We start from the raw sequence: 13,542 nt of genomic DNA on the forward strand, positions 1-13,542 counted from the left end.
GTAGGCGCAGGTAGATAGGATAGCGAAGAAGGCGTTCAGTATGCTTGCTTTTATTGGTCAGTGCAGTGAGTATAGGAGTTGGGAGGTCATGTTGAGGCCTTGCTCTTCCACAAATGGATTTTAGTTTATTTTAGATTGGTTTGTGACCTAGCATGGCAAATAGCAGGGATTCAAGATTCATGTTGGAATCTTGGTTAGGCCACTTTTGGAATACTGTGTGCAATTCTGGTCTCCCTGTTGTAGGATGTTGTGAAACTTGAAAGGATTCAGAAAAGATTTATGAGGATGTTGCCAGGGTTGGAGGGTTTGAGCTATAGGGAGAGATGTAAAGAGTGGGGCTATTTTGCATGGAGCTGAAGGGTGACCTTATAGAGGTTTATAAAATCATAAGAGGCATGGATAGGGGAAATGGACAAGGTTTTATCCCCAGGATGGGGGAGTCCAATACTAGAGGGCATATGTTTAAAGATGGAGGGGAAAGATTTAAAAGGGACCTAAGGGGAACCTTTTCAGCAGACAGTGGTGCGTGTATGGAATGAGCAGCCAGAAGTAGTCGTGGAGGCAGGTACATTAAAACATTTAAAAGATTTTAGATGGGTATATGGATAGGAAGTATTTTGAGGGATATGGACCAAATGCTGGCAAATGGGACTGGATTTATTTAGGATACCTGGTCGGCATGGACGAGTTGACTGAAGGGTCTGTTTCCAGGCTGTACATCTCTATCACTCTATAAGTTATTCCTTAAATCTACAATACTGGACTTTATACTTCTCTATTTTTCTAAGAACTGGAACTGTACCGAGGGACCTTTGTACCTAAGATGGTGCTCTAAGTGGCGACGTGTTCACTTTTCACCATGCTCATTTGAGTACCTGTGACAATAAAGCTAATTCTATTCCCAATTATCTTAGTCCAAGGCTATTATTGTAGGAGTTCCCTACACCAGAGTCCTAGGTCCAACTACCTTCAGCAGCTTCATCGATGACCTTCCTTCCATTAGAAGGTCTGAAGTGGGAATGTTCACTGATATCTGCATAATACTCAGTGCCATTTTTGATTCCTCAGATCAAAACAGCTCACGTCCAAATGCAGCAAAACCTGAACAAAATCCAGGTTTCAGCTGATAAGTGGAAAGTAACATTCGCACTGCACAAGTATCACATATTGCTCACCCCCAACAACAGTGGATCTGACCATCTCAGATTTAAATTCAGTGATATTACCATGGTTGAAATCCCCCACTATCAATGTCCTGGGGGTTACCACTGACCAGAAACTGAAGACAAGCCATATAAATACTGTAGCTCAAGAGGGGATCAGAGGCTGGGAATTCAACAACTCACCTTCTTTCTCCCAAATCCTGTCCATTATCCACAAGAATCAAATCAGTCACTTGCCTGGATGGATGTAATTCAGAAACACTCAAGAAGCTTGGTACCATCCAAAACAAAGCAGCTCACCAATTGGCATCCCACTCACCACCTACAATATTCATTCCTTTCATTTACACCTAGCGTGGTAAAGTTGAATTCATGTAGGTAGCTGTGTATTTTTGGTTATACAGGCTTGATGGATTGAAGGGCCTTCTCTGTACTCTATGATTCTATGCCCTGCAACAACTTAGCAAAGCTCCTCCAACAGTACCTTCCAAACCCATGACTATGATTGGCTAGAAGGACTAGGGCAGAAAATACATGGGAAAGACATCACTTGTAAGATCCCCTCCGAATCACACCTAATCCAGACTTGGAAAAATATCACTGTTCCTTCCCTGTCAGTGAGCTAAATTCCTAGAATTCTCTTCTGAACAGAATTCTAGGGACCCATAAGATATGTGGACTAGTTCAAGGAGGCAGCTGACCACCTTCCTAAGGCCTTAAGGATTTGCAGTAAGTGCTAGCGAAGTCCACATCCCATGAGTAAATGAAATATTGCAGTGAATGGGACATTCGGAAATTCATTTGGATTTGGATCAGGTAAACCCTTTATTCAGTTCTTTACCAAAGTAATCATCTGATGGTGGGTTCTCCATATCGTACAGCATCCTCTTAGTCAAACGTTCAAGCTCATCCTCTGGTTTCATGCCTGCAGCGCTCACTGCAGAAGCTGGAGCGGAAACCGGAGCGGGAGCTGGGGCTGGAACCGGAGCGGGAGCTGGGGCTGGAACCGGAGCAGGAACTGGAGGCTGGTAGACATTCTGAAAGGAAGGCAAAAAGGTTTAGAGGTCATTCATTCACTTTTGAATTAAATTCAGAAAATAAAAATTCTTCTTAGAAATTCTCTGGAAATTCCTGAAATTTTCCAATGTTTTTGGTTTGTGGTTTCACCACAGTTCTAACCTCTGCTGGCAGCTTCCTAGTTTTTGTGCTGTGATGTTTGGGATTTCTCCTGATCATCAGCTGGGGAATTAATTTGTTTATATCAAGAAGTCTCATATATCTGCAGCATTCACGATATTATGACATCCTAAAAACCTTTGTCTTATTTGTTTGTGGGATGTGTATCCCTAGTACCCTTCAGCTATTCCAGCATCAACCACATTACAGAGGGTCTGCAGTCATGTGTAGGCTAGGCCAGGCCAGGCCAGGACAGCAGATTTCCTTCCCTAAGTGGAGGGCATTAGTGAACCAGATGGGTTTTTACAACAAAGGTAACATGGTCACCATTAGGTGAGATTTTAATTGTAGACTTTTTCCTGAAAACAAACTTCATCACTGCTGAGGTGGATTGCGGTATCTATGTCCCCAGAACATTATCTGCATTGTGAGTACAACAACATTATCACACCACCACCTTACAGGAGCAAATCTGCAGCCAGGAATGTATTTGTGAAGCGTGCTAATGGTTATAATGTGTGAAGCACACCACCAAGTTGCACACACCAAGAGCCCACTATTTGCAATATAGAAATGTAGAAAATAGGTGGGAAAGCATGCTATTGGGCCATTTGATGGAAAGAAGTAATTCAAATCTCTATTGCCTGTATCCTAACTTTTACAAAATGTCATTCACTAATCTCTCTCTGCAATCATTAAGGTTTCCTTAAATGTAACATTTCTATCTCAGCGGTATTCCCTCTGCCTTGCTTCTAACTTTCCAAAGCCTGTGTTAATCCAACGTTAGCCTCTTGAGCATCCTTGATTGCAGTTTCTCCATTAGTGGCAGCCATACTTGTAATTGCCTCAGTACTAGGCCTTGGAACTGTCCCCTGGGCCTTCCTCCTGAAAAAAATGCTCTTTAAAGCCTATCTCTTTGATCAAAAGGGGTGACTGTCCGAGTATCTCCCTTGGTTTAATGCTCTATGTATTTGATGATGCTTATGAGAAGCACTGTGGCAATTACCCACAGACTACAACGTCAGGTGAACAGTCAAGTGGTGCCAGGGACACAACCGGGGAGGCATGAAGCTGAGGAATGCCATCAGGGTGAGAGAACTCATGGGGTTAATGATGAATCAGAAACTTTAGAAATGAAAACCAGCTGAGCAGGGGTTTAACAGGGGAGGCCAGCCAAAGCTGTAAATATTATCCCAGCAGCAGAGACCCAGAAATATCTGCCTAGGACTGTTCCTGGCTGAACACCCACAGACAGATCTCCCCAAACCTGCTTGTTAAAGGGGCTGTTATATTTTATTGAAAGAAACGTACATTTCATGACCCAGCTCATGTCACTCACAACTCCATCAAAAACTCTTTTTAAAAAAAAAGTAAATTAGGATTTGAATTCTTCGGAAACTCCAGGGCAACAAGGGGAGATCTGAATCCAAGTGCATGGACTACAGGATTAGCCACAAGGGACAGGCCATAAGGGACAAAGTGTAATGGGAAGAATGTGAAGGGAGAGAGGGCGGAGGGAGAGTGTAAGAGGGTGGAGAGACCACGGAGGGGAAGAGGATGTGGGGGGGGGGGGGGTGGAACAGAGTTGGGGGCAAAGAGAATGTGAGGAGGAAAGAGAGTATGGGGGGGGCAGAGACTGTGGGGGGGAACAGAGTGCAGGGGGGAAGACAGTACAAAGAAAGAGAGTGCGGGAGGTCGAAGAGAGTGTTGTGGGGGGAAGAGTGCTTGGGGGGAAATAGTATGGAGGTAGAGAGCGCAGGGGAGAGAGTGCGGGTTAAGAAATGGGTTGTGACAGTACAGGGGAGAGAGAGTTCAGGTGGAGAGAGTGCGAGGGGTGAATGTGCAAGGAGACATAATGGGAGGAGACAGGTTGCACAAGTGAGTGTGGGAGGAGACAGCACAGGAAGACACCATGTGTCTTAGGGGAGAGAATGCAAGGAGAGTGGGAAAAGTGTATGGGAGAATGTGTACAGGGAGAGAGTGTGTCAGAGGAGGGTATGAGAGAATGTGTACAGGGGAAAGAGAGAGAATATGTGGGAGCTGGGTACGGGAGAATGGGTATAGGGGAGAGACAGTGTGGGAGAAGAGTATGGGATAATCGGTACAGGAGAGAGAGTGCGTGTGGGAGGAGAGAGTAAAGAAAGTCACCATAGTCCCATACAGGCTGTTCTCTCACTGAAAGACAACTGGTGGTGGCTTAACCTGAGGGTGACCACACCTCAGGTAAGGGGAGACTTTGAGAAAGACCTTCACAGTGAACTCAGCTGGCACAGGAATTGAACCTACACTGTTTGCAAACCAGCTGAGCTAACTGATCCCAGTGGCAGAGAGTGAGAGTTGGGGAGAAGTACGAGAGAGTCCCTCAGTACTGACCCTCTGACAGTGCAGCACTCCCTTAGTACTGACCTTCTGACAGTACAGCACACCCTCAGTACTGACCCTCTGACAGTGCAGCACTCCCTCAGTACTGATCCTGACAGTACAGCACTCCCTCATCACTGCACTTATAGAGTTGACTTTGAATATTATGCTCATATTTCTGAAGTGTGACAGGAATGTATAACCTTTACACTCAGAGATGCAAATTTGACCTTTTGTGAGACCCCTCTCCCCAATTCCCAATAGCAGCCAAGTCTGGGGGATTGGACTGCAGGGAGCTGACCATGGCAGTAATGTCGTCCATTATGCAATGCAGTTTCAAGTTATTTCAAACTCTGTGAAATTGATAAGAAGTTGTTAAGCTGAGAAAACATGTTTCCATTAATGAGATGAAACAGTTGAAACTAAAATCTGTCCAAAGTATGAAAACTGCTATTTTTATTGCTTCTAGAAATTCAACGAGAACATTGCAGGACAATGGACAGGACATTGCAGGACAATAAACTCTCCCTACTTGGAGAGTTTAAAGAAAGGCATGACATTAAGTGTTAAACATCGACTGTGTCACTGCAAATTCCCACCTGGGTGATCAACAAAAACATTTGTTTCAAAGGCAATTTTATGTTTTTCTCACTTAATTGAATTCTTGAGGATATTTAGTTATTTCCCCATCGATTCTACTAACTCACTGCCCTGTCAAAATTCTGAATGTGGCTCAGTCGGTAACATTCTCACTCAAAGTCACATATTCTTGGTCCAATTTACACCCTGTACATAAAATTCAGGCAAAAACCCTAATGCAGACCTGAAGAAGTACTCTATTGTCAGGCAGTACTGAGGGCATGTTGGATTATCACAGGGTCAGAGGTGAAGGAGCATGGCACTGCTGCAGAGTCACTACTGAGAGAGTGCTGCACTGTCAGAGGGTCAGTACTGAAGGCGTGCTGCACAGTCACAGGGTCAATACTGAGGGAGTATTGCACTGTTTGAGGGTCGGTACTGAGGGAGTACTGCACTTTTGAAAGGTCAGTACTGTGGGAGTGCTACACGGTCAGAGGGTCCATACTGAGGAAGCTCTGCATTGCTGGCTGGGCCATACTGAGGAAGCGCTGCATTTCTGGAGGATCAGTACTGAGGGAGTGCTGCATTTCTGGAGGGTCAGTACTGAAGGAGTGCTGCATTTCTGGAGGGTCAGTACTGAAGGAGTGCTGCACTGTTGGAAGGTCAGAACTGAGGGAGTGCCGCACTGTTGGGAAGGTTCATACTTAGGGAGTGTGGACTGTTCGTGGATCAGTACTGAGAGGGACACTGACTCAAATCCCACCACATCCACCTGGAAGAGCAGGGATGTCAGTGGTTTAATGTCTCACCTGAAAGTCAGTTCCTTTGACCAAACGGGACTCCATCAGTACTGCACTGAAATGTCAGCCTACATTTTTGCCCTCCAGATTCTGGAACCTATAACCTTATGACTCAGGCAGTGCCACCCACTAACCCCTGACTGACAGTCATATTGCTTTTCTTTTCTCCTTCTTCCCTCCTGAGTACAATGTTTGATTGATCTGGGATTTGGAAAGCAACTCAATTGTGTTGTTTTAATCAATCAAAAATGCTGATGAGAAAAGGCTATTGTGCAAAACAAATGTGTATGATTTGTAATTTCACTGAGCACTGCACATATTCCACTACAAGGAGGGAGTAGAACCCAGGGAGGGAAGGGGGACATGGGGAAGGAGTGAGAGAAAGAGGAAGATGGAAGAGGGTGAAGAGAAATTGAGAGTGAGGGTGTGAGGAGGTAGCAAGATAAGATGGGCAAACAGAGGGAGAACTTTGGAAAGTGAGGGAAAGGGAGAATGGTGAGAGAGATTGGGGGATAAATGTGAGGAAAGAGGGAGAATGGGAAAGAAGGGGAGTGGGAGAAATGGGATGAGGGAGAGAATGAGAAGTCTGAGGGGAGGGGGGGAAGCGAGAGGGGAGATGGGTGGTGGGGGGGGGGGGGGGTCAGAAAGAGAGCAGCAGTGCAACAGAGCAGAACATGGATTAGGAAGAGTTGAGGTTCCAAGGAGGAGATAGAAAGAGAGGGATCATTGGAGACAAAAAGGCAAAAAAGATAAACAGAAATTTTATCGGATATTTCAGGACCTTGGCAATGGACTGAACCCTCACAGTCAATGAAGCACCTTTTCAAATGCTGAAAATGACATCCACAGCAACCAAATCATATACAGCAAAATACCACAAGCAGCAATCTGATTCTGACCCAATAATCTGGTTTATAATTGAAGGCTAGACCTCTTCCAAGGTCTAACACCTGGAACATTAAGTACATTGATTCAATTTCACCAATGTTCAAAGACAATTAAGACTATCCATGATGGCTGACTTGGAGGTGCTGGTTTTGGACTCGGTTAAAAATCACACAACACCAGGTTATGGTCCAACAGCTTTATTTGGAAGCACTAGCTTTCAGAGTGCTGCTTCTTTATCAGATGGCTGTGGAGAATAAGATCATGATCCTAGAATTTATAGCCAAAGGAATCCAGTGTCATGAACTCCTTGACACTGGGCTCCTTTTGGCTATAAATTCTGTGATCATGATCTTATTCTCCATAACCACCTGATGAAGGAGCAGCACTCCGAAAACTAGTGCTTCCAAATAAACCTGTTGGATCATAATCTAGTGTTGTGTGATGGCTGAGGAGTTGAGAAAGTCAAGTCTTAGGCTTCTGATGAACTCCAAGAACAAAACATACTTGTTAACAAGTCACACTAAAAGCATTAATTGTGATCCATTCAGACAGCAGCCATCATCAATGTAGTTCAATTTCAATCTCTGGGACTGTGTGCAGCCAATTCCTTGGAATTCTTTGAAGGAGTAACAAGCCCTATGAATAAAGTGGAAAACATTGATGTACTATACATGGATTTACAAAAGGCATTTGACAAGGTTCCACATAAAAAGTTATTGTGAAAAGTAGCAGCAACATGTTATAATATAAGGGACAACATAGCAGAATGGCTAGAAGATTGGCTGTTAGAAATTAGACAGTATGCATGAATGGATCTTTTTCAGACTGTCTGGATTTGATGCTAAGACTCCCACAGGGGGCTATGCTGGGCCCTCAGCACTTTACAATTTGTACCAATGATTTAGATGAGGGAATTGAAGACATAGTGGCTGGATTTGCAGATGACATGAAGATAAATAGGACACTGTGTTGTGAAGAAGACCTAACAAGAATGTAGACTGGTTCAGTTTAAGTGAGTGGGCAGATATTGCATAATGCAGTAAAATATGAAGTTGATCACTTTGGCAAGAGAACAAAAATAAAAGTATTACTTGAATGAGAATGACTGCAGAATGCAGTGGAATCTAGGAGTTCCAATGCATTGGTTATAATTAGCCTGCAAATAGTGAATGGATCAAGCAGGCTAATACCTTGCTACCCTTTGTTACAAGTGGATTTAAACATTAAAGTGAGGACGTTGGGTTTCACTTGTACACAGCATCGGTGAGACCACAATATAAATGGATTGAAGGCTATTCAAAGGAGATTTTCTGGATTGATATCGGGAATGAGCGAATTATATTATGAGTAAAGATTGGACAGCTGGGCTTATTGATCAGCATCTAGAAGAGTGCAAGGCAATTTTATTGAAATGTAAAAGATCTGAGTTGGTTTTGACAAGGTTGGCATGGAAAGGATGTTTCCTATTGTGGGTCAGTTCAGAATGAGGGGCAGTGTTTTAAAATTAGGAGTTGCGTTATCAGGACAGAACTGAGGAAATTTTTTTTCTTTCTCAGAAAGTTGTGTGATTTTAAGGCAGAAGCAGATAGATTCTTGTCAGGCAAGGGAATCAAACTTTATCAGCAATAAATCGGAGAGTGGAATTTGGACAAAAACAGATCAGCCATGACATTATTACATGGCAAAGCAAGCTTGGAAAGTTGAATAGTTCCCATTTGCTCTTAATTAGTATGTTCATATATATGTCCCCAGAACATTAGGTTAGGGTTCTGGATAATTAGCTCAGTGACATTATCACTATGTCAGCACCTCCCTACAATCAACATTGAAATCAAGACCCAAGTTAACTATTAGTCACTCTAAATCAGCTGTATGCAGTATGATCTGTGTGAAGTTTGCATGTTTGCACCGTGTCAGCGTGGGGTTCTTCCAGGTGCTCCGGTTTCCTCCCATAGCCCAAAGATATCCAGCTTAGTTAGATTAGCCATGCTAAATTGCCCACAGTGTCCAAGGATGTGTAGGTGAGCAGGATTAGCCATGGGAAATGCAGGGCTATAAGGTAAGGGCTTGGTTCTGGATGGGATCTCTTCAGAGGGTCACTGCGGACCTGTTGGCCCGAATGGCTTACTTCTGCACTGTAGGGATTCTATGATTCTAAGGTTCCGTGCTGACCTGCTCTTGAGAAAGTAACTTGCAACATTTCTGACATGGAGCCTTGAGCTTGCTACATACTCACTAGGCTGGCTGAAACCATGTACTTCACACAGCATGAATGAAAAAGTCATATTCTATAAATCTCAAGCACAGCAGACACAAATCTATTGCTGTGCATTAATTGGCCACCTTAAAAGAATTAAACCACACAGAAGTGGCTATCAGTTGGAACCACTGAATGCCTGTACAAATCAAAAACACTCAAACATCATTATGCCAAAACCACTGGCTCCAAGTCACCACTTCACAGACATATTTTTGCTGTGAAATTACCACAGCCAAATAGAGAATGAATGTGAGGGGCCCACTTCCTGCTGAATGGACTTCTTCTGGGGCTCCACATAGCTCCTGTATGGGAAACAGGACGTTACTGCAAGGTGGGGTCCTTGGTGCTTGAATTGAGCAGGTGAGTTTGTACCAACACTGACTGAGGAAGTGTGGTACAATCGGAGGGCGAGTCCTGAGGGAGGGCAGCACTTGGACTGTCATTACTGATGGAACACTGAACTGTTGGAGGGTTAGTGTTGAGGGAATACTCAACGTCAGAGAGTCAGTATTGAAGGAATGCTGCAACGCTGGAGGATCAGTACTGAGGGTGTGCTGCGCTGTCAGAGGGTCAGTACTAAGGGCTTCCTATATTGTCAGAATTGCCACCTTCTAATTGAGACAGTCACCCTAAGTTGCAGTTTTCAGTGGATTCAAATTTTTGGGCTCAGTCTCTCAGAGTGTTGGCTTGCTGTAGCAGAACAGTCCATTATATGGATGTTGAGATCAGATGGAGTTGAATTAGCTTCTTGGGAGTAGGAATTGAAGGATGGGGAGAAAAGGAGGGAGGTCTATAAGAGAAGGTCGAGTTAGAGAACCATTAAAAGAAATACTGAAATTACAGTGAGAGGGAGGAAGCAGATGATGGAAGCTTGTCAGTGAGAACGTCAGACTGTGCACATAATGTCCTGTGTTCAAAAAGCAGATTCATCTGTAATTTTATTCATTAGGTTGTGGTACAAATGAGACACATCCCTGTCATTCTTGAAAGCTATGAATCAATTTGTGCTGAGCACTCTGGAAGCTAATGAATCTTCCCTTGTTATATGTCTCTTTCCAGAGAGAATAATGCAGTTTCCTTCAAATGAGGAACAAAACTCTGCAGAAAATGCCACATTGATTTGAGAAGGCACTCAGTCACCCATTGCCCAAGAGCTGTTGCAGTCACCATCTCTGTACTTGTTGTTCTCAGGAACACTTAGACAAATGCTTTGAAATAAACAAATAATTCTTGTTTGAAGTCTGATTTATTGTATTGAGCTGCCTCTGTTCAAATTGCTATTAACTCAAACATCAGGAAATTGCATAGAAATGGTTCTGTGAATAACATCTTTATTTTAAATATAGATTGGGGTAACCAGACCAGATTATGTCAAGGATGGTAATACTGGACAGATCTTAGAGTGAAACCTGACATCATTGATTACAGACAAATATTCTCAGACCCTGAACAACATGAACTATAGTGAGAAATTTGGGAGAAACGATTGGGAATTTGAGTGAAGCTTTTCTCGATGGTAAGGCCAAAATGTTACATTTTCTAATTGATAACTGAATGTCCAGACTAGGTTCTCACTAACAAGCAATAATAGGCCTATTCACAGGCATTATCCCTTATTAGTCTCATATCTACAACCCCATTACAAGTTAATATTGTCTCATAAATATACAAATTCCTATTCTACCACCTGCCTGAGAGAAACTAGATGCTCTGAACCTCCAATATGAAAGTCAGAGTGTTAAACCTGGTGACTTCAGCTCACTGTTTGCCCCTCCTGACGCTCATCTTGGACACTTGGTACCAATATCTTAGCGTACACTCCATGGGTAACACGCACCAGTCTCATTGAAACATCATGGCAGATGTCTGATCCACTTATAGGATGCTTCTGCACATCAATGCTGCACCTTGGAGTGCACCGGCACCTTTTGTTGCAATGCTGCTGGCAGGGCAGGCACCCAACTAATATATTGGATCAAGCTGCCTCTCACTCTCTTAACACTTGCTCACTTTGAGCCTATCTGGATGCTCAAAGCATCCCTGCTTTGCCAAACAAGTTCACAGTAATCCTGTCTTAACACTTCGAGCAGAAACAAATCCAGGCAGCTTGTCATGATTGTCAGCAGTTACCAGTCAAGGGTATGTGTGTGCATGTGTATGTCTGGACATCTTGCTGTATGGCAGTGTGCCAAGCCAATCTCACACCTACACCATGTTCCAGCAGTGTACAGGACAAATACACTGAATGTGCAGCAAGCAAGGGGCCAATCTCAAATTGTAAGAGAAGCAATCCTCAGTCAAGTCACAGAATCATATCATAGAATCCCCACAATTTGGAAACAGGCCATTTTGCCCAACAAGTCCACACTGACCCTCTGAACAGCATCCCACCCAGGCCATCCCCCTACTTGATCTCTGTAACATTGCATTTCCCGTGGCTAATGCAGCTAACCTACATATTCTTCAACACTATGGGCAATTTAGCATGGCCAATCAACTGAACTTGCACATCAAGGGAGACACTGTTCAGGCAGAGAGATGCAACAGTGCATCAACTGCAACCAAGGAACTAAATGTTGGGCACCACACCACTCATCTTGGTCCTTTCACCCTATTGTGGCCAGTTTTCCTTTGGAATGAGACAAAGGGAGAGATTAAGTGAGATCAAAGTAAGTGGCTCAGCTGTTAGTATTGGTGCAGGTGGCGAGAAGGTCTGAGGTGACCTGAGTGAATTAGCCATATGAGTGTGGTAACTTGTTCATGAGGTGAGTTGTGTTGACAGCAAGAGAAAAGTTGGGGCATTGCAGAGGAAGGCCCTGCATGAAACTTGATGAAAATGACACATTGCAAAAATATGGTAAGATTCTGACACAAATTTTATTTTTACAACTTGTTTACTGCAGGTACACTGAACATATTCACACAAAACTGCCAATTACTTTAAATGAAACAACATAAACATTTGTAAGTGCAAAGGGAGATAAAACAAACTATTTTACACTATGGAAGAACTATCTGAAACGGTCTCATCACAAAAATTTGAAATAAAGACTCTTTACCCTCAACCCATAACCGTACAGATACTCAAAGCTCAGTGAAGGGCATCTTCGGAATTCATTCAATGCCATCTTATGAATTAACGTCTGTTAATGAGACTATAAAACAAGATGCTGACATAGCTCAGTTACTCCTTAATGCATGTTCCTTAGATGCATGCTTTAAACGGCTTTGTTGGATGTCTTCCACTCTGATATCTTAAAGTCTTCTGTTTCTGGAAATCTTCTCTTCCTGACGTCTAAGGTACTCATGACTTCTTTCCTTGTTCCCTGACTATTTTGGAGACTGCTCAGCAGCACTGAGATCTTATATGCCTATTGTCTCTGAATGACTGATGTCTCTCTCTAAACGAAACTGCCCACTCACTAACCTTCTGGATAGCTCTCTGTTTCAAAGGGGAATCATGTTTCTGTCCGTGTTTGTGTGTCAGAAGACACTTCATTTCTTGGCAACAACAAAATTATTTTCTCCTATTTTTTCTGTATTTTCTGAAGTACCAATGTATTTACTTTAAGGCCTCAATTACATGCACGTAAACAAACTTTGAGACATATGGCATGCTTGCCTTTATTTGCCAAGGCTTTGAGTTTAAGAGTGGGAAGGTTGTTCTGGAAGTATATTGTGCGCAATTCTGGAATCCACATTATATTAAGGATGTGATTGCAATGGAGAGGTGCAGAGGAGATTTGCCAGGATATTACTTAAGCTGGAGAGTTTTAGTCACAAGGAAAGATTGGATAGACTGGAGTTGCTTTCCTTGGAGCAGTGGAGTCTAAGAAGAATATGATTGAGATATATAAATTATGAGGGGCATAGATAGGGCAGAGAAGAAGGAACTTACACCTTTTGTGAAGGGTGAATGGAGGTGAATGACCATGGGCCATAGATTTAAGGAAAGGGTCAGGAAGTTTTATAGGGAATGTGAGGAATTTTGTTTTACTCTCACAGAGTGTTGGGAATCTGGAATGCACTTCCTATAAGGGTGGTAGAGGCATTACAGAAGTACTTTGATCTGTATTTGTGATACGAAGGCATACAAGGTTAGGGACCAAGTGCTGGAAAATGGGATTAGAATAATTAGAGGCTGTTATTGACCAGGATACTGCCTGACCTGCTGCGCTTTTCCAGCAACACATTTTTAAGCTCTCTGGATGCTGCCTGACCTGCTGCACTTTTCCAGCAACACATTTTAAAGCTCTGATCTCCAGCATCTGCAGTCCTCACTTCCTCCTAGCTGTTATTGACCAGCACAATCTTG

General features: G+C 43.2%; 1 protein-coding gene across 8 annotated transcripts in view; it reads right to left on the minus strand.

The window, feature by feature from the left end:
• lpp (LIM domain containing preferred translocation partner in lipoma) overlaps positions 1–13,542 on the minus strand; it is a 389,509-nt gene that overhangs the window by 67,110 nt on the left and 308,857 nt on the right. For all 8 annotated transcript variants that reach the window (XM_072572197.1, XM_072572192.1, XM_072572195.1 and 5 more), the window contains one exon: positions 2,005–2,200. In XM_072572197.1, coding sequence (XP_072428298.1) covers positions 2,005–2,200 — 196 coding nt within the window. The remainder of the gene's footprint in view (positions 1–2,004; positions 2,201–13,542) is intronic.

Source organism: Chiloscyllium punctatum, chromosome 6, assembly GCF_047496795.1.
Source record: "Chiloscyllium punctatum isolate Juve2018m chromosome 6, sChiPun1.3, whole genome shotgun sequence".
Lineage (NCBI taxonomy): Eukaryota > Metazoa > Chordata > Chondrichthyes > Orectolobiformes > Hemiscylliidae > Chiloscyllium > Chiloscyllium punctatum.